The sequence below is a fragment of the Coloeus monedula genome (genome assembly GCF_965178545.1).
Source record: "Coloeus monedula genome assembly, chromosome: 30".
Lineage (NCBI taxonomy): Eukaryota > Metazoa > Chordata > Aves > Passeriformes > Corvidae > Coloeus > Coloeus monedula.
In genome coordinates, this window is record NC_138810.1 from 2,946,033 (window position 1) to 2,969,624 (window position 23,592).

Here is a 23,592-nt window from a genome sequence, read left to right on the forward strand (position 1 = left end):
CCTCACACACCCCAAAAGACCCTTCACACACCCCAAAATCCCTCAGACTCCCCAAAAGACCCCTCACACACCCCAAAAGACCCCTCAAACACCCTAAAAGACCCCTCATCCCCTCACGAGACCCCTCAGTCCCCCCCAAAAGGCCCCAAAACCCCTTCCAAGGCCCCTCAATCCCCTCAGCCCCTCAAAAACCCCCTCAGCCCCCCTCACGAAACTCCTCAGAGTCCCTCCCAAATCCTCACGAGGCCCCTCCAACCGCCCCCTCCCCCCAAAGCCCCTCCAAGGCTCCTCAGGCCTCTCAGCCCCCCCCACCCCCTCACGAGACCCCTCAGTTCTCCCCCCCCCGCCTCATCTCCTCAGGAGGCCCCTCCGAGCCCTCGGCCGCGTTCCCCTCGCTGCCCCTCGCTGCCCCTCGCCCCTCCGGGGGTCCCGGGGGTCCCTCACTCACCGAGGGGTCCCGGGGGTCCTTCACTCACCGAGGGGTCCCGGGGGGGTCCCGGGGGTCCCTCGCCCCCCCCCCCCGCCTCTCCCGCGACGCTCCGGGCGGGGGCCACGGCCCGGCAGAGCCCTCAGAGCGCGCCAGCCAATCAGAGCGCGGCTTTCGCCCGCCAGCCAATGGTGGCGCGGTCCCCTCAGCGCGTCCGCCAATCAGAGCGAGGAAAAGCCCGTTTGTCCCGCCCTCCCCCCGCCGCCATTCAGAGAGGGGAGGGGCGGGGGCGCGAGGGCACCGCCAGCCAATGGCGAAGCGGTTCGGTTGCTAAGACACGCCCCTTTCTCGAAGCAAACCAATCAGATTGCTGTATTGCAAAACCACGCCCTTTATGGGCCGAGCGGCGGGCGCCGAACGTGGACGGAAACTGCCGAGAGCCGCGCCCCCCCCCCCCCCACCGCGGGCGCGGAAACGCCCGAGCGCGCTCCGGGAACGGCCGAAGCGACGCGCGGCCCGGAGATCGGGAGGTCGCGGGTTCGAGTCCCCGGCGAGGAACGGCGACATCGGGGACAGGGATAAATGTCGCGTGTGTCACTGCCACCCCCCCGCCAGCGCCTCGGAGACCTCGTGCAGCTCCATGGAGCGGCGCGGGGGACCCTAAAAGGGGGGGTGTGACCCCAAAAAGGAGCTGTGGCACCAAAGGGGGGTGGGACCCCAAAAGGGGGGTGTGACCCCAAAAAGGAGCTGGGACCCCAAAGGGGGGTGTGACCCCAAAAAGGAGCTGGGACCCCAAAAGGGGGGGTGTGACCCCAAAAAGGAGCTGTGACCCCAAAAAGGAGCTGTGACCCCAGAAAAGAGCTATGACCCCAAAGGGGGGTGTGACCCCAAAAAGGAGCTGGGACCCAAAAAGGGGGGTGTGACCCCAAAAGGGGGGTGTGACCCCAAAAAGGAGCTGGGACCCCAAAGGGGGGTGTGACCCAAAAGGGGGGTGGGACCCATCAGGGTTAGGGAGAGGCCACAAACCGCATGGACCCCAAATAGAGCATCCCCCACCCCACAGACCCCAAATAGAGCATCCCCCACCCCACAGACCCCCACAGACCCCAAATAGAGCATCCCCCACCCCACAGACCCCAAATAGAGCATCCCCCACCCCACAGACCCCCAGCCCAGCATCCTCCACCCTATAGATCCCACTGACCCCAAATAGAGCATCCCCCACCCCATGGACCCCCGACTCATCATCCCCCACCCCATAGACCCCATGGACCCCCAAAAGAGCATCCCCCACCCCATAGACCCCATGGACCCCCAAAAGAGCATCCCCCACCCCATAGACCCCCCAGACCCCAAATGGAGCCTCCCCCACCCCCCAGACCCCAAATGGAGCCTCCCCCACCCCCCACAGACCCCCCAGACCCCAAATGGAGCCTCCCCCACCCTCAGACCCCAAATGGAGCCTCCCCCCCAGACCCCAAATGGAGCCTCCCCCCCCCCCCCAGACCCCCCAGACCCCAAATGGAGCCTCCCCCCCCCAGACCCCAAATGGAGTCTCCCCCCCCCCCAGACCCCAAATGGAGCCTCCCCCCCCCCCCAGACCCCCCAGACCCCAAATGGAGCCTCCCCCCCCCCCAGACCCCCCAGACCCCAAATGGAGCCTCTCCCCCCCCAGACCCCAAATGGAGCATCCCCCCCCCACAGACCCCAAATGGAGCCTCCCCCCCCCCCCCCAGACCCCAAATGGAGCCTCCCCCACCCCCCCCAGACCCCCCAGACCCCAAATGGAGCCTCCCCCCCCCCGGCCCCCCCTCCCCCGCCCCCCCCGCCCCCAACAGGAGCCCCCCTCCCCCTCCCCTCGTGCCCCCCCCACTTTCCCCCATCCCCCAATCCCCTCCTTGCCGCCCCCCCCACTTTTTGGGGTCCCCCCCCCCTTCCCGCACCCCCCCGGTGCCCCCCCGGTACCGAAACCCCCAGCGCTGCCCCCCCCCAGCACAGACCCCCCAGGATTTTGGGGTGCGACCCCCCCTCAATCTCCCCCCATTTTGGGGGTCCCCATCCCCCTCTGGCTGTTCCAATGCCCCCCCCTTCCCCCCCATTTTGGGGTCCCCATCCCCCTCTGGCTGTTCCGATGCCCCCCCCCGATGCCCCCCCCCATTTTTGGGGGTCCCCATCCCCCTCTGGCTGTTCCAATGCCCCCCCTTCCCCCCCATTTTTGGGGTCCCCATCCCCCTCTGGCTGTTCCGATGCCCCCCCCGATGCCCCCCCCCTATTTTGGGGTCCCCATCCCCCTCTGGCTGTTCCGGTGCCCCCCCGGTGCCCCCCCCATTTTTGGGGTCCCCATCCCCCCCTGGCTGTTCCAATGCCCCCCCTTCCCCCCCATTTTTGGGTGTCCCCATCCCCCCCTGGCTGTTCCGATGCCCCCCCCTTTCCCCCCATTTTTGGGGTCCCCATCCCCCTCTGGCTGTTCCAATGCCCCCCCCCCCGGTGCCCCCCCCCTATTTTGGGGTCCCCATCCCCCTCTGGCTGTTCCAATGCCCCCCCTTCCCCCCCATTTTGGGGTCCCCATCCCATCCCGGCTGTTCTAATGCCCCCCCCCGGTGCCCCCCCATTTTTTGGGGTCCCCATCCCCCTCTGGCTGTTCCAATGCCCCCCCCCCGATGCCCGCCCCCATTTTTGGGGTCCCCATCCCCTCTGGCTGTTCCGATGCCCCTCCCGGTGCCCCCCGGTGCCCCCCCCGTGCTCCCCCCCCCGGTGCCCCCCTCGCTCCGCCGCCTCTCTGACAGCGGCTCCCGCGGGACCCCCGCCCACGCTCCGCTGCCCCCGGCCCGGCTCGGCCCCGCCTGGGGGGGGGCGGGGGGGGCACATCCATCTCCCGGCCCCGCCGGAGCTGCGGGGGGGGCAGAGACGCCGGCCCTATTTGGGGGGGGGACAGACGCTTTTAGGGGGGGTCCAGAGCCTTTTAGGGGGGGGTCCAGAGCCTTTTAGGGGGGTTCAGAGCCTTTTGGGGGGGGTTCAGAGCCTTTTAGGGGGGTCCAGAGCCTTTTGGGGGGGGTCCAGAGCCTTTTAGGGGGGTTCAGAGCCTTTTGGGGGGGGTTCAGAGCCTTTTCGGGGGGGGTCCAGAGCCTTTTGGGGGGGGTCCAGAGCCTTTTAGGGGGGTCCAGAGCCTTTTCGGGGGGGGTCCAGCCCCTCCAGCCCCATTTTGGGGGGGGGTCCAGAGCCTTTTGGGGGGGGTCCAGACCCTTCTGGGGGCCCCATCCCCTCCAGCCCCATTTTGGGGGGGATCCAGAGCCTTTTAGGGGGCCCCAGACCCTTTGGGGGGGGCTCCAGCCCCATTTTGGGGGGGTCCATCCATCTCCTGGCCCCTCCAACCCCATTTTGGGGGGGTCCAGTCCCTTTTAGGGGGGCCCCAGCCCCTCCAGCCCTATTTTGGGGGGGTCCCGTCCCTCTGAGGGGGGGTCCGGCCCCTCCAGCCCCATTTGGGGGGGGTCCAGCCCCGTTTTGGGGGGGTCCAGACGGTTTTTGGGGGGCTCCAACCCCCTGCAGCCCCATTTGAGCCCCCCCCAGCCCCCTCCCCGCCCCCCACAAGCCGGAGGGGGGGGGGGGACACAGGGCCCCTCCCCCTCCCCCTCCCCCTCCCCTCCCGATCGATTCCTTGAAAAATCCCTGGATTTAAAAATGTCAAAATTTGCCTCGGATCGATGAAAGGGGGGGGCCGGACCCTCCCCCACCCCCCCGGGGGATTCCTCCCCCCCAAACCCGGCCTGGGGGGGGGTCGGGAAGGTTTTGGGGGGGTCCTGGGGGTCCCCAACCCCTCCCCCAGCTCCGTTTTTGGGGTGGAATCGGTGCCGTTGGTCGGGGGGGGTGGGGGGGGGAGGGATTTGGGGACTTTTCCTGGGAATTTGGGGGATTTTGGGGTCTATCCCCCCCCCCGGGCTGAATGGGGAACCCCCAAACCCCTCCTGTCCTTTTGGGGAGGGGTCCAGCCCCCCCTTTCCGACCCCCAAATGGGGCTGGGGGGACCCAAAAATGGGGATGGAGGGGCTGGACCCCCCCGAAATGGGGCTGGGGACCCCAAAATGGGCATGGAGGGGCTGGACCCCCCCGAAATGGGGCTGGGGACCCCAAAATGGGCATGGAGGGGCGGGACCCCCCCGAAATGGGGCTGGGGACCCCAAAATGGGCATGGAGGGGCGGGACCCCCCTCCCCGAGAGGGTCAGGAGGGGCACGGGGGGGGCACACGGGGGGGCGCAGCTGTGCACACAGCTGGGCATCGACACAGCTGGGCACGGGCACTCACACTCACCTGTGCACACTCACCTGTGCACACTCACACTCACCTGTGCACACTCACCTGTGCACACTCACCTGTGCACACTCACACTCACCTGTGCACACTCACCTGTGCACACTCACCTGTGCACACTCACACTCACCTGTGCCCACTCACACCTGTGCACACTCACCTGTGCACACTCACACTCACCTGTGCCCACTCACACCTGTGCACACTCACCTGTGCACACTCACACTCACCTGTGCACACTCACCTGTGCACACTCACACTCACCTGTGCCCACTCACACCTGTGCACACTCACCTGTGCACACTCACACTCACCTGTGCACACTCACCTGTGCACACTCACACTCACCTGTGCACACTCACACTCACCTGTGCACACTCACCTGTGCACACTCACCTGTGCACACTCACACTCACCTGTGCACACTCACCTGTGCACACTCACCTGTGCACACTCACACTCACCTGTGCACACTCACACCTGTGCACACTCACCTGTGCACACTCACACTCACCTGTGCACACTCACCTGTGCACACTCACCTGTGCACACTCACATTTACCTGTGCACACTCACCTGTGCCCACTCACACTCACCTGTGCACACTCACACTCACCTGTGCACACTCACCTGTGCCCACTCACACTCACCTGTGCACACTCACACTCACCTGTGCACACTCACATTTACCTGTGCCCACTCACACTCACCTGTGCACACTCACACTCACCTGTGCACACTCACCTGTGCACACTCACCTGTGCACACTCACACTCACCTGTGCACACTCACACCTGTGCACACTCACCTGTGCCCACTCACCTGTGCCCACTCACACTCACCTGTGCCCACTCACCTGTGCCCACTCACCTGTGCACACTCACACCTGTGCACACTCACCTGTGCACACTCACACTCACCTGTGCCCACTCACACTGACCTGTGCACACTCACACTCACCTGTGCACACTCACCTGTGCCCACTCACACTCACACCTGTACACTCTCACACCTGTACACTCTCACACTCACCTGTGCCCACTCCCACCTGTGCCCACTCACACTCACACCTGTGCCCACTCACACTCACACCTGTGCCACTCCCACCTGTGCCCACACTCCCACCTGTGCCCATACTCACCTGTGCCCACTCACACTCACCTGTGCCCACTCACACTCACCTGTGCCCACACTCCCACCTGTGCCCACTCACACCTGTGCCCATACTCACCTGTGCCCACACTCACCTGTGCCCACTCACACTCACCTGTGCACACTCACCTGTGCCCACTCCCACCTGTGCCCACTCACACCTGTGCCCACACTCCCACCTGTGCCCACACTCACCTGTGCCCACTCACACTCACCTGTGCCCACTCCCACCTGTGCCCACTCACACCTGTACACTCTCACACCTGTACACTCTCACACTCACCTGTGCCCACTCCCACCTGTGCCCACTCCCACCTGTGCCCACTCCCACCTGTGCCCACTCCCACCTGCGCCCACCCCCCGTGCCCCGTGCCCACCCCCGCTCCCCGCGGGCTCCTCCCTCAGCGCCGCGGGCCGGGAACGGGGAATCCGCGCTGGACTCGGCCGCCGCTCATCCATTAAAATGTCAGCGCCGCCGCGCTAATTAATTGCCGCCGTGCTAATTGCCGCCGCGCTAATTGCCTGATTGCAGCGCCCGCGGCCCCCCCCGCGCCGCCGGGGCCGGACCGGGGCTCCCCGCGCTGCCCGGATCCCAAAGAACGGATCCCAAACCCAAAGAACCGATCCCCAATCCCAAAGAACGGATCCCGAACCCAAAGAACGGATCCCGAACCCCAAAGAACGGATCCCAAACCCAAAGAACGGATCCCCAATCCCAAAGAACGGATCCCCAATCCCAAAGAACGGATCCGTGACCCCAAAGAACGGATCCCGAACCCCAAAGAACGGATCCCAAACCCAAAGAACGGATCCCCAATCCCAAAGAAACAATCCCCAGTCCCAAAGAACGGATCCGTGACCCCAAAGAACGGATCCCGAACCCAAAAATCGGATCCCGAACCCCAAAGATCGGATCCGTGACCCCAAAGATCGGATCCCGAACCCAAAGATCGGATCCCGAACCCAAAGAACCGATCCCGAACCCCAAAGAACGGATCCGTGACCCCAAAGAACGGATCCGTGACCCCAAAGAACGGATCCCGAACCCCAAAGATAGGATCCCAAACCCAAAGATAGGATCCCAAACCCCAAAGAACGGATCCCGAACCCCAAAGATTGGATCCCGAACCCAAAGATCGGATCCCAATCCCAAAGATCGGATCCCGAACCCCAAAGAACGGATCCCAATCCCAAAGATCGGATCCCAGACCCCAAAGAACGGATCCCGAACCCAAAGATCGGATCCCGAACCCAAAGATCGGATCCCAAACCCAAAGATCGGATCCCAGACCCCAAAGAACGGATCCCGAACCCAAAGATCGGATCCCAAACCCAAAGATCGGATCCCAAACCCAAAGATCGGATCCCAGACCCCAAAGAACGGATCCCGAACCCAAAGATCGGATCCCAAACCCAAAGATCGGATCCCAGACCCCAAAGATCGGATCCCAAACCCAAAGATCGGATCCCGGACCCCAAATAACGGATCCCGAACCCAAAGATCGGATCCCGAACCCCAAAGATCGGATCCCGAACCCAAAGAACGGATCCCGAACCCCAAAGATCGGATCCCGAACCCAAAGAACCGATCCCCAATCCCAAAGAACGGATCCCGAACCCCAAAGATCGGATCCCGAACCCAAAGATCGGATCCCGAACCCAAAGATCGGATCCCGAACCCCAAAGAACGGATCCGTGACCCCAAAGATCGGATCCCGAACCCCAAAGAACGGATCCCGAACCCAAAGATCGGATCCCGAACCCCAAAGAACGGATCCGTGACCCCAAAGATCGGATCCCGAATCCCAAAGATCGGATCCCGGACCCCAAAAATCGGATCCCGAACCCCAAAGATCGGATCCCGAACCCCAAAGATCGGATCCCGGACCCCAAATAACGGATCCCGAACCCAAAGATCGGATCCCAAACCCAAAGATCGGATCCCGAACCCAAAGATCGGATCCCGAACCCAAAAATCGGATCCCAAACCCCAAAGAACGCATCCCGAACCCAAAGATCGGATCCCAAACCCCAAAAATCGGATCCCGAACCCCAAAAATCGGATCCCGAACCCCAAAGAACGGATCCCCAATCCCAAAGAATCCCATGGATTGATCCCGCTCCTGATCGTGGCGCTGGGGGGGGCGGAAATCCTAAAACGTTGCGGATTTATCCCCCCCCGGCCCTCCCGGGCCCCCCCCGCCCTAATTGGGGCCGGATTGATGCTCCCGACACTTCCTGAATCCCAAATAAATAATTCATCCCCAATAAACGGCGCTGGCCGCGCCTTTAACCCGCTCCTGCCCGCGGCGGGGGAGGGGGGGGATAAATCCGAAATTCCACCCCCCCCCCGCCCGAATTGGGGCCGGATCGGGGCTCCCGACACTTCCTGAATCCCAAATAACGAATCCCAAATCCCAAATAATGAATCCCAAATAAACGGCGCTGCCATGGATTTAACCCGGGGGGGGACACCGGGGAGGGCCCTAAATCCTAAATTCAGTCCCCCCCCCTCAGAGAACCCCCCCTGCCCGAATTGGGGCCGGATCGGGGCTCCCGAAACCTCCCGAATCCCAAATCCCAAATAATGAATCCCAAATTACGGCGCTGCCATGGATTTAACCCGGGGGGGGCCCTAAATCTTAAATTCCGCCCCCCCCCCCTCAGAGAACCCCCCCTGCCCGAATTGGGGCCGGATCGGGGCTCCCGACACTTCCCGAATCCCAAATAATGAATCCCAAATCCCAAATAATGAATCCCAAATAAACGGCGCTGCCATGGATTTAACCCGGGGGGGGCGGAATAAATCCTAAATTCCAAAGAGCCCCCCCGGGCCGGCAGAGCCCCCCCCGCCCCCGCCCTCATCGGGGCTCCCGACACTTCCCGAATCCCAAATCCCAAAGGATGAATCCCAAATCAGCGGCGCTGCCATGGATTTAACCCGGCCCCATCCATCTCCCGGCCCTGCCCGCGGGGGGGGCTCCGGCGGGGGGGGGATTTAAATCCTAAATTCTCCCCCGGGACCCCCCGGGATGGGGGGAGAGACCCCGACCCCCCCCCCCCCGCCTTAAGTGGGGCTGGATCGGGGCTCCCGGCAGCGCCCGAATCCCAAAGAATCCCAAGGAATGAATCCCAAATAAACGGCCCCCAGTATGCCCCAGTATGCCCCAGTATGCCCCAGTATCCCCCAGTATGCCCCAGCATCCCCCAGTATGCCCCAGTGCCCCCCAGTGCCCCCAGTATGCCCCAGTATGCCCCAGTATGCCCCAGCATCCCCCAGTATGCCCCAGTGCCCCCAGTATGCCCCAGTATGCCCCAGTATGCCCCAGCATCCCCCAGTATGCCCCAGTGCCCCCCAGTGCCCCCAGTATGCCCCAGTATGCCCCAGTATGCCCCAGTATGCCCCAGCATCCCCCAGTATGCCCCAGTGCCCCCCAGTGCCCCCAGTATGCCCCAGTATGCCCCAGCATGCCCCAGTATGCCCCAGTGCCCCCCAGTGCCCCCCAGTGCCCCCAGTATGCCCCAGTATGCCCCAGTATGCCCCAGCATCCCCCAGTATGCCCCAGTGCCCCCCAGTGCCCCCCAGTGCCCCCAGTATGCCCCAGTATGCCCCAGTATGCCCCAGTATGCCCCAGCATCCCCCAGTATGCCCCAGTGCGCCCCAGTGCCCCCAGTATGCCCCAGTATGCCCCAGCATGCCCCAGTATGCCCCAGTGCCCCCCAGTGCCCCCCAGTGCCCCCAGTATGCCCCAATATGCCCCAGTATGCCCCAGTATGCCCCAGTATGCCCCAGTGCCCCCCAGTGCCCCCAGTATCCCCCCAGTATGCCCCAGTATGCCCCAGTATGCCCCAGTATGCCCCAGTGCCCCCCAGTGCCCCCAGTATGCCCCAGTGCCCCCCAATGTCCCCCAGTGCCCCCAGTGTCCCCCCCAGTGCCCCACAATGTCCCCCAGTGCTTCCCAGTGCCCCCAGTATTCCCCAGTATCCTCCAGTGCCCCCCAGTGCCCCCAGTATCCCTCAGTGTCCCCCAGTGCCTCCCACTGCCCCCTATTGCCCCCCACTGTTCCCCCTCTGTCCCCCCAGTGCTCCCCCAGTACCCCCCAGTGCCCCCCAGTCCCCCCAGTCCTCCCCCCATTGCCCCCCATTACCCCCCCAGTCCCCTCCCAATTCCCCCCCAGTGCCCCGCCATTTTCCCCTCATTACCCCCCAGTCCCCCCAGTGCCCCCCATTACCCCCAGTCCCCCCAGTGCCCACCAGTCCCCCCTCTGTCCCCCCAGTCCCCCCATTTCCCCCCCATTCCCCCCCAGTGCCCCCCAGTGCCCTCCAGTCCTCCCCCCCAGTGCCCCCCCATTTCCCCACCAGTCCCCCCAGTCCTCCCCCCATTACTCCCCCAGTCCCCCCAGTCCTCCCCCCATTACTCCCCCAGTCCCCCCATTGCCCCCCAGTCCCCTCCCAATTCCCCCCCAGTGCCCCCCCATTTCCCCCCCAGTCCCCCCATTACTCCCCCAGTGCCCCCCAGTCCCCCCTCTGTCCCCCCAGTGCCCCCCATTTCCCCCCCATTCCCCCCCAGTGCCCCCCATTACCCCCCATTACCCCCCAGTCCCCCCAGTGCCCCCCAGTCCCCCCCAGTCCCCCCCGTTTCCCCCCGCCCGTCTCTGGGGGCTCCTGGGGGGCTGCGCTGGCAGATGGCGACCGCGGCGGCCTCGCCACCGCCCCCCCGAGCCCCCCCCGAGCGGCGCTGGCCCCGCGGCGGGGGGGGCACACGGGGCTGATGCTTTATTCATGGGCTGGGCCCGGCTGCTCGCCACCGGGGGGGGGCACGAGCCCGTCCCAACCCCCCCAGCCCCCCGCGGGTCCGGGGGGGACAGAGAGGGAGGGGGGGGGACTGAGGCAGGGCTGGGACCCCCAAAAGTGGGGCTGGGACCCCCAAATGTGGGGATGGGACCCCCAAAAGTGGGGCTGGGGACCCCAAATGTGGGGCTGGGACCCCCAAAAGTGGGGAGGGGACCCCAAAGGTGGGGCTGGGACCCCCAAAAGTGGGGCTGGGACCCCCAAAAGTGGGGAGGGGACCCCAAATGTGGGGCTGGGACCCCCAAATGTGGGGCTGGGACCCCCAAAAGTGGGGAGGGGACCCCAAAGGTGGGGCTGGGACCCCCAAATGTGGGGCTGGGACCCCAAAAGTGGGGCTGGGACCCCAAAGGTGGGGCTGGGACCCCCAAAGGTGGGGCTGGGGGACCCCAAAAGGTGGGGATGGGACCCCAAAGGTGGGGCTGGAACCCCAAAGGTGGGGCTGGGGGACCCCCAAATGTGGGGATGGGACCCCCAAAGGTGGGGCTGGGACCCCAAAGGTGGGGCTGGGGGACCCCCAAATGTGGGGATGGGACCCCCAAAGGTGGGGATGGGACCCCAAAAGTGGGGCTGGGGGACCCCAAAGGTGGGGCTGGGACCCCCAAAGGTGGGGCTGGGACCCCAAATGTGGGGATGGGACCCCAAAAGTGGGGCTGAGGGGCCCCAAATGTGGGGATGGGGGACCCCAAAGGTGGGGATGGGACCCCCAAAAGTGGGGCTGGGACCCCCAAATGTGGGGCTGGGACCCCCAAAAGTGGGGAGGGGACCCCAAATGTGGGGCTGGGACCCCAAAGGTGGGGCTGGGGGACCCCAAAGGTGGGGCTGGGACCCCAAAAGGTGGGGCTGGGACCCCAAAGGTGGGGCTGGGGGACCCCAAAGGTGGGGCTGGGACCCCAAGTGTGGGGCTGAGGAACCCCAAAGGTGGGGCTGGGACCCCAAATGTGGGGCTGGGACCCCCAAACCAGGTGGCACCAACCGAGGCACCCCAAGGATGGGACGGAGCCCCCCAAAAGTGGTGCCACCAGTGCCAGGCTCACCCATGGGGACAAGGACGGGATTTGGTCCTGACTGAGACCCCCCAAACCTGGTGGCACCACCCAAGGGACCCCCAGGATGGGGCTGAGACCCCCCCAAACCCCGCAACACCAAATGAGGGACCCCAAAACCGGACTGACCCCCCCAAACCCCGCTGACACCAAATGAGGGACCCCAAAACCGGGACCGCCCCCCCCAAACCCCGCTGACACCAAATGAGGGACCCCAAAACCGGGACCGAACCCCCCAAACCCCGCTGACACCAAATGAGGGACCCCAAAACCGGGACCGCCCCCCCAAACCCCGCAACACCAAATGAGGGACCCCAAAACCGGGACCGCCCCCCCCAAACCCCGCTGACACCAAATGAGGGACCCCAAAACCGGGACTGACCCCCCCAAACCCCGCTGACACCAAATGAGGGACCCCAAAACCGGGACCGACCCCCCCAAACCCCGCAACACCAAATGAGGGACCCCAAAACCGGGACCGACCCCCCCAAACCCCCCTGACACCAAATGAGGGACCCCAAAACCGGGACCGCCCCCCCCAAACCCCGCAACACCAAATGAGGGACCCCAAAACCGGGACCCCCCAAACCCCGCTGACACCAAATGAGGGACCCCAAAACCGGGACCGCCCCCCCCAAACCCCGCTGACACCAAATGAGGGACCCCAAAACCGGGACCCCCCAAACCCCCCTGACACCAAATGAGGGACCCCAAAACCGGGACCGCCCCCCCCAAACCCCGCAACACCAAATGAGGGACCCCAAAACCGGGACCGACCCCCCCAAACCCCGCAACACCAAATGAGGGACCCCAAAACCGGGACTGACCCCCCCAAACCCCGCAACACCAAATGAGGGACCCCAAAACCGGGACTGACCCCCCCAAACCCCGCAACACCAAATGAGGGACCCCAAAACCGGGACCGACCCCCCAAACCCCGCAACACCAAATGAGGGACCCCAAAACCGGGACCGCCCCCCAAACCCCGCAACACCAAATGAGGGACCCCAAAACCGGGACCGACCCCCCCAAACCCCGCTGACACCAAATGAGGGACCCCAAAACCGGGACCGACCCCCCCAAACCCCGCAACACCAAATGAGGGACCCCAAAACCGGGACCGACCCCCCAAACCCCGCAACACCAAATGAGGGACCCCAAAACCGGGACCGACCCCCCAAACCCCGCAACACCAAATGAGGGACCCCAAAACCGGGACCGACCCCCCCAAACCCCGCAACACCAAATGAGGGACCCCAAAACCGGGACCGCCCCAAACCCCGCAACACCAAATGAGGGACCCCAAAACCGGGACCGACCCCCCAAACCCCGCTGACACCAAATGAGGGACCCCAAAACCGGGACCGACCCCCCCAAACCCCCCTGACACCAAATGAGGGACCCCAAAACCGGGACCGCCCCCCCCAAACCCCGCAACACCAAATGAGGGACCCCAAAACCGGGACCCCCCAAACCCCGCAACACCAAATGAGGGACCCCAAAACCGGGACCGACCCCCCCAAACCCCGCAACACCAAATGAGGGACCCCAAAACCGGGACTGACCCCCCCAAACCCCGCAACACCAAATGAGGGACCCCAAAACCGGGACTGACCCCCCCAAACCCCGCAACACCAAATGAGGGACCCCAAAACCGGGACCGCCCCCCAAACCCCGCAACACCAAATGAGGGACCCCAAAACCGGGACCGACCCCCCCAAACCCCGCTGACACCAAATGAGGGACCCCAAAACCGGGACCGACCCCCCCAAACCCCGCAACACCAAATGAGGGACCCCAAAACCGGGACCGCCCCCCCAAACCCCGCAACACCAAATGAGGGACCCCAAAACCGGGACCGACCCCCCCAAACCCCGCAACACCAAATGAGGGACCCCAAAACCGGGACCGACCCCCCAAACCCCGCTGACACCAAATGAGGGACCCCAAAACCGGGACCGCCCCCCCAAACCCCGCTACACCAAATGAGGGACCCCAAAACCGGGACCGACCCCCCAAACCCCGCAACACCAAATGAGGGACCCCAAAACCGGGACCGACCCCCCCAAACCCCGCAACACCAAATGAGGGACCCCAAAACCGGGACCCCCCCAAACCCCGCTGACACCAAATGAGGGACCCCAAAACCGGGACCCCCCAAACCCCGCAACACCAAATGAGGGACCCCAAAACCGGGACCGACCCCCCAAACCCCGCTGACACCAAATGAGGGACCCCAAAACCGGGACCGACCCCCCCAAACCCCGCTGACACCAAATGAGGGACCCCAAAACCGGGACCGCCCCCCCAAACCCGGCAACACCAAATGAGGGACCCCAAAACCGGGACCGACCCCCCCAAACCCCGCTGACACCAAATGAGGGACCCCAAAACCGGGACCGACCCCCCCAAACCCCGCAACACCAAATGAGGGACCCCAAAACCGGGACCCCCCAAACCCCGCAACACCAAATGAGGGACCCCAAAACCGGGACCGACCCCCCCAAACCCCGCAACACCAAATGAGGGACCCCAAAACCGGGACCCCCCAAACCCCGCAACACCAAATGAGGGACCCCAAAACCGGGACTGACCCCCCCAAACCCCGCAACACCAAATGAGGGACCCCAAAACCGGGACCGCCCCCCCCAAACCCCGCAACACCAAATGAGGGACCCCAAAACCGGGACCGACCCCCCAAACCCCGCAACACCAAATGAGGGACCCCAAAACCGGGACCGCCCCCCCCAAACCCCGCTGACACCAAATGAGGGACCCCAAAACCGGGACCGCCCCCCCAAACCCCGCTGACACCAAATGAGAGACCCCAAAACCGGGACCGACCCCCCAAACCCCGCAACACCAAATGAGGGACCCCAAAACCGGGACCGACCCCCCAAACCCCGCAACACCAAATGAGGGACCCCAAAACCGGGACCGACCCCCCCAAACCCCGCTGACACCAAATGAGGGACCCCAAAACCGGGACCGACCCCCCCAAACCCCGCTGACACCAAATGAGGGACCCCAAAACCGGGACCCCCCAAACCCCGCAACACCAAATGAGGGACCCCAAAACCGGGACCGACCCCCCAAACCCCGCTGACACCAAATGAGGGACCCCAAAACCGGGACCGCCCCCCCAAACCCCGCTGACACCAAATGAGGGACCCCAAAACCGGGACCGACCCCCCCAAACCCCGCTGACACCAAATGAGGGACCCCAAAACCGGGACCGACCCCCCCAAACCCCGCAACACCAAATGAGGGACCCCAAAACCGGGACTGACCCCCCAAACCCCGCTGACACCGGCCCCGCCCCCATCCCTGGGCACAAGGACCGGATTTGGCCGTGACCCCCCCCCCATTCTCCACCTCCCCCATCCCCCCCCACCTTCCCAAGCCCCCCCCCCGCTGTCCCCCGCTGTCCCCACCCCCCCCCTGTCCCCGCCACGTCGCAGCCCCGCTAATTAGCGCCGGGGCTTCCCCTCGCCTCCCCGCTAATTAATTCGCCTGCGGCGCTCATTAGGCCGAGGCGGCGCGGGGGTGGCGGTGTCGCGGCTCGGGGGGACACGCGTGGGTGGCACCGGCACCCCCCCCGTGTCCCCGCGTGTCCCCCCCCCGCCGCAGGAGCCGGCATTTGTTGCACAAACACGGCGGGCGCATCGATCCCGGCCGTAAATCCGGTGATGGATCGCAGGGATCCGAGGGATCCGAGACCTTTGGAAGCGCCGCCAGCGCTGGAAGTGCGGCGATGGATTGTCCCCGAGGGGCGGCGGGGACAGCGCGGGGGACAGGGGACGGCGAGCTGGGGGAGGCGGCGGGGGGGGGAGGAGGGTGGAAAATGCAAGGAAGCGCACGGAAAATGCATAAAAACCGCGCGGGAAAGGTAGAAAATGTAGAAAAATGGGAGGGGGAATAGAGAAAATGCATAAAAGCCGCGCGTGAGAGCACGGAAAAGGCACAAAAAGCACGGAAAATGCACGGGAAATGTACAAGAAGGCACGGAAAATGCACGAAATGCACGGAAAATGCACTGGAAATGCACGCGAACGCACGGAAAATGCACGAAACGCATGGAAAACGCACGGAAAATGCACGAAATGCACGGAAAATGCACGCGAACGCACGGAAAATGCACAAAACGCATGGAAAACGCACGGAAAATGCACGAAATGCACGGAAAATGCACGCGAACGCACGGAAAATGCACAAAACGCATGGAAAACGCACGGAAAATGCACGAAATGCACGGAAAATGCACGAAATGAACGGAAAATGCTCACACCCGCGGGCACTGAGCTCACACTCGCACACAGGATGCACCTGGGTGTGCCCAGCTCACATCTGGGTGTGCCCAGCTCACATCTGGGTGTGCCCAGCTCACATCTGCGTGTGCCGAGCTCACATCTGGGTGTGCCCAGCTCACACCTGAGTGTGCCCAGCTCACACCTGGGTGTGCCCAGCTCACATCTGGGTGTGCCCAGCTCACATCTGCGTGTGCCGAGCTCACATCTGAGTGTGCCCAGCTCACATCTGGGTGTGCCCAGCTCACACCTGAGTGTGCCGAGCTCACATCTGGGTGTGCCCAGCTCACACCTGAGTGTGCCCAGCTCACATCTGGGTGTGCCGAGCTCACACCTGGGTGTGCCCAGCTCACATCTGGGTGTGCCCAGCTCACATCTGCGTGTGCCCAGCTCACACCTGAGTGTGCCCAGCTCACATCTGGGTGTGCCCAGCTCACACCTGAGTGTGCCCAGCTCACATCTGGGTGTGCCGAGCTCACACCTGGGTGTGCCCAGCTCACATCTGGGTGTGCCCAGCTCACATCTGCGTGTGCCGAGCTCACACCTGGGTGTGCCCAGCTCACACCTGCGTGTGCCGAGCTCACATCTGGGTGTGCCGAGCTCACACCTGGGTGTGCCGAGCTCACATCTGAGTGTGCCGAGCTCACACCTGGGTGTGCCGAGCTCACATCTGGGTGTGCCCAGCTCACAGCTGGGTGTGCCGAGCCCACGCCTGCGTGTGCTGAGCACAGAAACGCGCGCGTGCTCAGTGTGCACACACGTGCACAGATCTCACTCTCACAGAGCTCACACTCACAGAGCTCACACTCACACACAGCTCAGACACAGCACACACACAGAGCTCACTCTCACAGAGCTCACACAGAGCTCACACACAGAGCTCACACAGGGCTCACACACACAGAGCTCACAGAGCTCACACACAGAGCTCACACTCAGAGCTCACACTCAGAGCTCACTCACAGAGAGCTCTCACACTCAGAGCCCACACGCAGAGCTCACACTCACAGAGCTCACACGCAGAGCTCACACTCAGAGCTCACACTCACAGTCAGAGCTCACAGTCACACAGAGCTCTCACACTCAGAGCTCACACTCAGAGCTCACACTCAGAGCTCACGCTCAGAGCTCTCACACACAGCTCACACTCAGAGACTCACACTCAGACAGAGCTCACACTCAGAGCTCACACTCAGAGCTCACACTCACACTCAGAGACTCACACTCAGAGACTCACACTCAGAGCTCACACTCAGAGCTCTCACTCACACTCAGAGCTCACACTCAGAGCTCACACTCAGAGCTCACACTCACACTCAGAGCTCTCACACCTGCCCAGGCCCTGCGCACGAACCGAGCGTGAACCGCCCCCGCGCACACCCCCAGCCCCGCACGGCCGCGGGGTCCCACTGCGGCCCTGCACGGACACGCGTGGACATTGCACGGACAGGAGTGGACATTGCACGGACAGGAGTGGACACTGCACGGACACGCACGGACACACAGAGACACACACGGACACCCTGCATGGACACACGGACACGCGTGGACGCTGCACGGACACACGGACACCCTGCACGAACACACAGAGACACACACGGACACCCTGCATGGACACACGGACACGCGTGGACGCTGCACGGACACACGGACACCCTGCACGGACACACGGACACGCTGCACGGACACGCACGGACACACGGACACGCGTGGACGCTGCACGGACACACGGACACGCTGCACGGACACGCGTGCACCTCACACACGCGTGTGCAAAGCCCCCTCCCGCGCCCCCCTTCATGCAGGGACCCCCTCACCCCCGTGGTCTCCGCGTGGGACCCTCGGTGCCGGGGGGGGCGCCGACCCCCCCAGATTCCCCCCCCCCGCTCCCCATTTGCGGTGCGGGCACCCCAAAACCGTGCGGGGCTGGCGGCGAGCGTGGGGGGGGGGGCACAGGGACCCCCCCAATCCCTGCGCTCACCCTCCCAGGGCCTTGCACACCCCCATCCCCCCCCTTTGCACACTCACCCCCCCGGCCCCCCCCGCCGCCGGCCCCTCCCCGCCCCCGCCGTGCCCGGGGCCGTCGGGCGGGGCGGGCGGAGCGGGGCTGCGCTGCGGGCGCGGCGGCGGCACCGGGCGCAGGTACCGGCGGCACCGGCCCGGGGGGGGGACCCGGCCTGGGGGATCGGGGGGGGGGGGTCCGGGACCGCGGCTCGGCGGGGAGGGGGCGCGGGGGGGGTCCGGGAGGTCCCCCCCGGTGCTGCCGCCCGGTTCCGGCCCCGCCGGGACGCACCGGGGGCAGCGCGGCGGGGCCGCTGCGGGGCGGGGGAACAGTCCCGGGGGGACAATCCCGGGGGATAATCCCGGGGGATAATCCCGAGGGATAATCCCGGGGGAACAATCCCGGGGGTGCCGCTCCCCGCGTGTCGCTCACGGGGAACTTGGGGAGAAGTTGCCCCGCGCGTCGTGGCGGGGCCATCGCGGCTCCATCCCGGTTCCATCCCGGTTCCATCCCGGTTCCCTCCTCCCGGTTCCATCCCGGCTCTATCCCGGCTCCATCCCAGCTCCATCCCAGCTCCATCCCGGCTCCATCCCGGCTCCATCCCGGTTCTATCCCGGCTCCCTCCTCCCGGCTCCATCCCGGTTCCATCCCGGTTCCATCCCGGCTCCATCCCGGTTCTATCCCGGCTCCATCCCGGCTCCGGTCGCGGCTCCCTCGGCTCCATCCCGGCTCCGGTTACATCACCAGCTCCCACCCCGGCTCCGGTCCTGGCTGCTGCAGGAGCTCCGCTCTCCACTCCGTGCCCGGCTGCGCTCCCAGCCCCGTGCCCGGCTCCGCTCCCGGTACCGGTTCCGTCCCTTTCAGCACCTCCGGTTCCGTCCCCTCCGCCAGCGCCGGTCCCGGCTCCGCCCGCGGCTCCGGCCCCAGCCCCGCTCCCGGTCCCGTCCTCGGCCGCAGCCCCGGCCACAGCCCCGGCCCCGCTCTCGGTCCCACCGCCGGCTCCGCCCGCAGCTCCGGCCCCAGCCCCGGCCCCATTCCCGGGCTCATCCCGGCTCCCGATCCCATTCCCGGCCCCATCTCTGCTGTGGGTCCCATCCCCGGCTCCACCCGCAGCTTCTCCTCCGGCCTCAGCCCCGTTCCCGGTCCCGTCCTCAGCCCCATCCCTGCTCCCAATCCCATTCCCGGCCCCATCCGCGCTCCCAACCCCATCCTCGGCCCCATCTCCTCTCTGGGTTTCACCCGCGGCTCCACCCGCAGCTCCAGCCGCTGTCCCCATCCCTGTCCCCATCCCTGTCCCCACCAACTCCAGCCCCATCCCCGCTCTGACCCCATCCCCATCCCCGCTTCCATTCCCTGCTCTCCCAACGCCACCAGCAGCCTCCTCCCTGTCCCCATTCCCATCCCCGTCCCCATCCCCGTCCCCATCCCCGTCCCCGGCGGGGCTCGAGGCTCAGCGGGCGGCCGGGCGCCGTCCCCGCCGCTGGCCACCATCGCTCCCAAGGGCGACGAGGACCTGCTGGCGCTGGCCGCGTCGCGGCTGAGCCGCAGGAAGCGGGTGGCCGGCGTGGCCATCGGCGTGGCCATGGTGCTGGTGCTGCTGGTGGCCATCCCGCTGCTGGTGCACAGCTCCAAGGCGGCCGCGCACTACGAGATGCTGGGCAGCTGCCGCATGGTCTGCGACCCCTACCCCGAGCTGCCCCCCGCTTCGCCGCCGCCCTTCCTGCCCGGGGCCAAGGGCGAGCCGGGCCGCAAGGGCCGCGCCGGCGTCCGCGGGCCACCGGGGCCACCGGGCCCGCGGGGACCACCGGGAGAACCGGGCCGGCCGGGCCCACCGGGACCGCCGGGCCCGGGTCCGGGGGGGTACATCCCCTCCTTCTACAGCCCCAAAATCGCCTTCTACGCCGGGCTGAGGAAGCCCCACGAGGGCTACGAGGTGCTGCGCTTCGACGACGTGGTCACCAACGTGGGCAACTACTACGAGCCCTCGAGCGGGAAGTTCACGTGCCCCCTGCCCGGCATTTATTTCTTCACCTACCACGTCCTGATGCGCGGCGGGGACGGCACCAGCATGTGGGCCGACCTCATGAAGAACGGGCAGGTAACGGGACGGCCCCGGGACCCCCACCGGGACCCCCCCCGAGCCCCTTTTCCCTCACCGGGACCCTCCTGGAGCCACCCCCGAGCCCTTTTTGCCCTCCCGGAACCACCCCCGAGCCCTTTTTGCCCTCCCGGAACCATCCCCGAGCCCTTTTTGCCCTCCTGGAGCCCCCCCGAGCCCTTTTTGCCCTCCTGGAGCCACCCCCGAGCCCCTTTTGCCCTCCCGGAACCACCCCCGAGCCCTTTTTGCCCTCCCGGAACCACCCCCGAGCCCTTTTTGCCCTCCCGGAACCATCCCCGAGCCCTTTTTGCCCTCCCGGAACCCCCCCCGAGCCCTTTTTGCCCTCCTGGAACCCCCCCGAGCCCTTTTTGCCCTCCTGGAACCCCCCCCCGAGCCCTTTTTGCCCTCCTGGAACCACCCCCGAGCCCTTTTTGCCCTCCTGGAGCCCCCCCGAGCCCTTTTTGCCCTCCTGGAGCCCCCCCCGAGCCCTTTTTGCCCTCCCGGAACCATCCCCGAGCCGTTTTTGCCCTCCTGGAGCCCCCCCGAGCCCTTTTTGCCCTCCTGGAGCCCCCCCGAGCCCCCTTTGCCCCCAGCCCGGTTTTCCCCCCCCGGCTGAGGTGTCGTGGGGTTGTTTTTGTTGTTGTGGCCCATCCCGGTTTTCTTGTTTTGGTTTGGGAATTTCAGGTTTCCCATCGCGGTTCCAGCCATTCCTGATTTGCCGTCCTCCGTTCCGCTCCGTCCCAAATCCCCACGTCCCATTTCCCGCATCCAACCCCTCCCCAATTCCCCCATCCAATCCCCTCCATCCCCGATTCCCGTCCTCAGCAGCCCCATTCCCGTTTCCCCCATCCAATCCCCTCCCAGCTCCCATCCTGCTTCCCCCGCGTCCCTGATTTCCCAGTTCCTCCCCAAATCCCCACATTCCATTTTCCTCATCCAACGCCCCCCCCCCAAATTCCCATCCTCTCCTCCTCCATCCCTGATTTCCCGTTCCCGGTTCCTTCCCAGTCCCCACATCCCATTTCCCCCATCCAATCCCGCCCCAAATCCCTTTCCCCCCATCCCTGATTCCCCATTTCCAGCCCCCACATCCCATTTCCCCCATCCAATCCCACCCCAATTCCCATCCAATCCCCTCCATCCCTGATTCCTCCACCCCAGCAGCCCCATTCCCGTTTCCCCTCCCCAATCCCCACCCAAATTCCCATCTTTTCCCCCATTCCCTGATTCCCCATCCCCGGTTCTGTTCCTCCTCAGTCCCACATCCCATTTCCCCCACCCAATCCCCACCCGAATTCCCATCTTTTCCCCCATTCCCTGATTCCCCATCCCCAATCCCACATCCCATTTCCCACACCCAATCCCACCCCAAATCCCACCTTTCCCCCCCCAAATTCCCATCCTTTCCCCCATCCCGGATTCCCGGTCCCTTTGTTCTCTCCCGCCCGGCCTCACCCCGGACTCTTCCCATCCGTTTATTCCGGGAAAAACAAGGAATCAATCCAGGGTGGTCCCTGGGGGGCCTGGGGGGGTCCCGGGCTCGTGGTCAGCAGCGAGTGACCCCCCCCAGAGCCGTCCCAGGAGCAGGGGTGGGGAGAGGGTGGGAATTGGGGGGGATTGGATGGGGGAATGGGATGGGGGATTGGGAATGGGGGAATGGGATGTGGGATTGGGGATGGGGGAATGGGATGGGGGAAGGGATGGGAATTTGGGATGGGGGCAATGGGATGGGGGATTGGATGGGGGCAATGGGATGTGGGATTGGGGATGGGGGCAATGGGATGTGGGATTGGGAATGGGGGAATGGGATGTGGGATTGGGAATGGGGGAATGGGATGGGGGAAGGGATGGGAATCGGGGATGGGGGGAAGAGGGATGGGAATTTGGGATGGGGATCAGGGATGGGGGCAATGGGATGTGGGATTGGGAATGGGGATCAGGGATAGAGGGAAGCAGGGTGGGAATTTGGGATGAGCACAATGGGATGTGGGATTTGGGATGGGCACAATGGGATGTGGGATTGGGGATGGGCACAATGGGATGTGGGAATTTGGGATGGGCACAATGGGATGTGAGATTTGGGATGAGCACAATGGGATGTGGGATTTGGGATGGGCACAATGGGATGTGGGATTGGGGATGAGCACAATGGGATGTGGGATTGGGGATGAGCACAATGGGATGTGAGATTTGGGATGGGCACAATGGGATGTGGGATTTGGGATGGGCACAATGGGATGTGGGAATGTGGGATGAGCACAATGGGATGTGGGATTGGGGATGGGCACAATGGGACGTGGGATTGGGGATGGGCACAATGGGATGTGGGATTTGGGATGAGCACAATGGGATGTGGGGACTCGGTGGGGACCGGAACCGGGGAAGCGGGGCCGGGGGAAGGTGGTGGGAATTGGGAGCGGGGCTCTCCTCGCTGGGGACCTTGGGGACACCTCGGGCAGGGGCTGCGGGCCACGTCTGCCCCTTCTCCCTCGTGCCGGGGGCGGGTGGGTGACAGCGGGGGTGGGTGACAGCGGGGGTGGGTGACAGGGGCGGTGGGTGGCACCGGGGGTGGGTGACAGCGGGGGTGGGTGACAGCGGCGGTGGGTGACAGGGACGGGTGGGTGACACCGGGGGTGGGTGACAGCGGGGGTGGGTGACAGGGGCGGTGGGTGGCAGCGGCGGTGGGTGACAGCCGTGTCCCCCCTCCCCGCCAGGTGCGGGCCAGCGCCATCGCGCAGGACGCGGACCAGAACTACGACTACGCGAGCAACAGCGTCATCCTGCACCTGGACGTGGGCGACGAGGTGTTCGTCAAGCTGGACGGGGGCAAAGTGCACGGCGGCAACACCAACAAGTACAGCACCTTCTCGGGCTTCATCATCTACCCCGACTGAGCCCGGCCCGCCGGCGACCCAGCCCGGCAGCCCCGGGAATCGCCCCCCGGCCCCGGGAATCGCCCCTCGGTCGGGGAATCGCCCCCCGGCCCCGCCGCCGCCGCCGCCGGTGCCACCCCCGCGCCCACCCCGAGCTCCGCCGGTGCCGGTGCCACCCCCGCGCCCACCCCCGCATGCCAGCACCCCCCGGGGGTGTCCCGGTGTCCCGGCGCTGTCCCGGCGCTGTCGCCGCCGCCCCCCTCCCCGTGCTCCCCCCAATAAAAGGCGCTGGGTTTGGATCGCGGCTCTGCCTCTGCTGGGGAGGGAGGGGACACGGGAGGGACACGGGGGACAGCCCGGGAGGGGACACGGGGGTGGCACAGGGGACACGGGGGTGACACAGGGGACACGGGGGTGACACAGGGGACAGCCAGCGACGGCGGAGGCGGTGGCGCCTCGGGGCCGGCCAGAGATGTCCCCACAGTCTCTGTGTCACCCCCCAGTGTCACGCCTTGTCACCTCCCCCCCCGCC

General features: G+C 65.5%; 2 protein-coding genes across 2 annotated transcripts in view; one reads left to right on the plus strand and one right to left on the minus strand.

Moving 5' to 3' along the window:
• SPATS2 (spermatogenesis associated serine rich 2) overlaps positions 1 to 556 on the minus strand; it is a 65,618-nt gene extending 65,062 nt beyond the window's left edge. Inside the window, exon 1 of the mRNA XM_082299061.1 lies at positions 449 to 556. The gene's annotated coding sequence lies outside the window, so the exon portion shown is untranslated. The remainder of the gene's footprint in view (positions 1 to 448) is intronic.
• Positions 557 to 19,671: 19,115 nt separating this feature from the next.
• Positions 19,672 to 23,081, plus strand: C1QL4 (complement C1q like 4; the record flags this gene model as incomplete). The annotated part of the gene is made up of 2 exons (XM_082299240.1): positions 19,672 to 20,187; positions 22,902 to 23,081. 2 exons carry the CDS (start codon positions 19,672 to 19,674, stop codon positions 23,079 to 23,081), a joined length of 696 nt encoding a protein of 231 aa, XP_082155366.1.
• Positions 23,082 to 23,592: the final 511 nt, after the last annotated feature.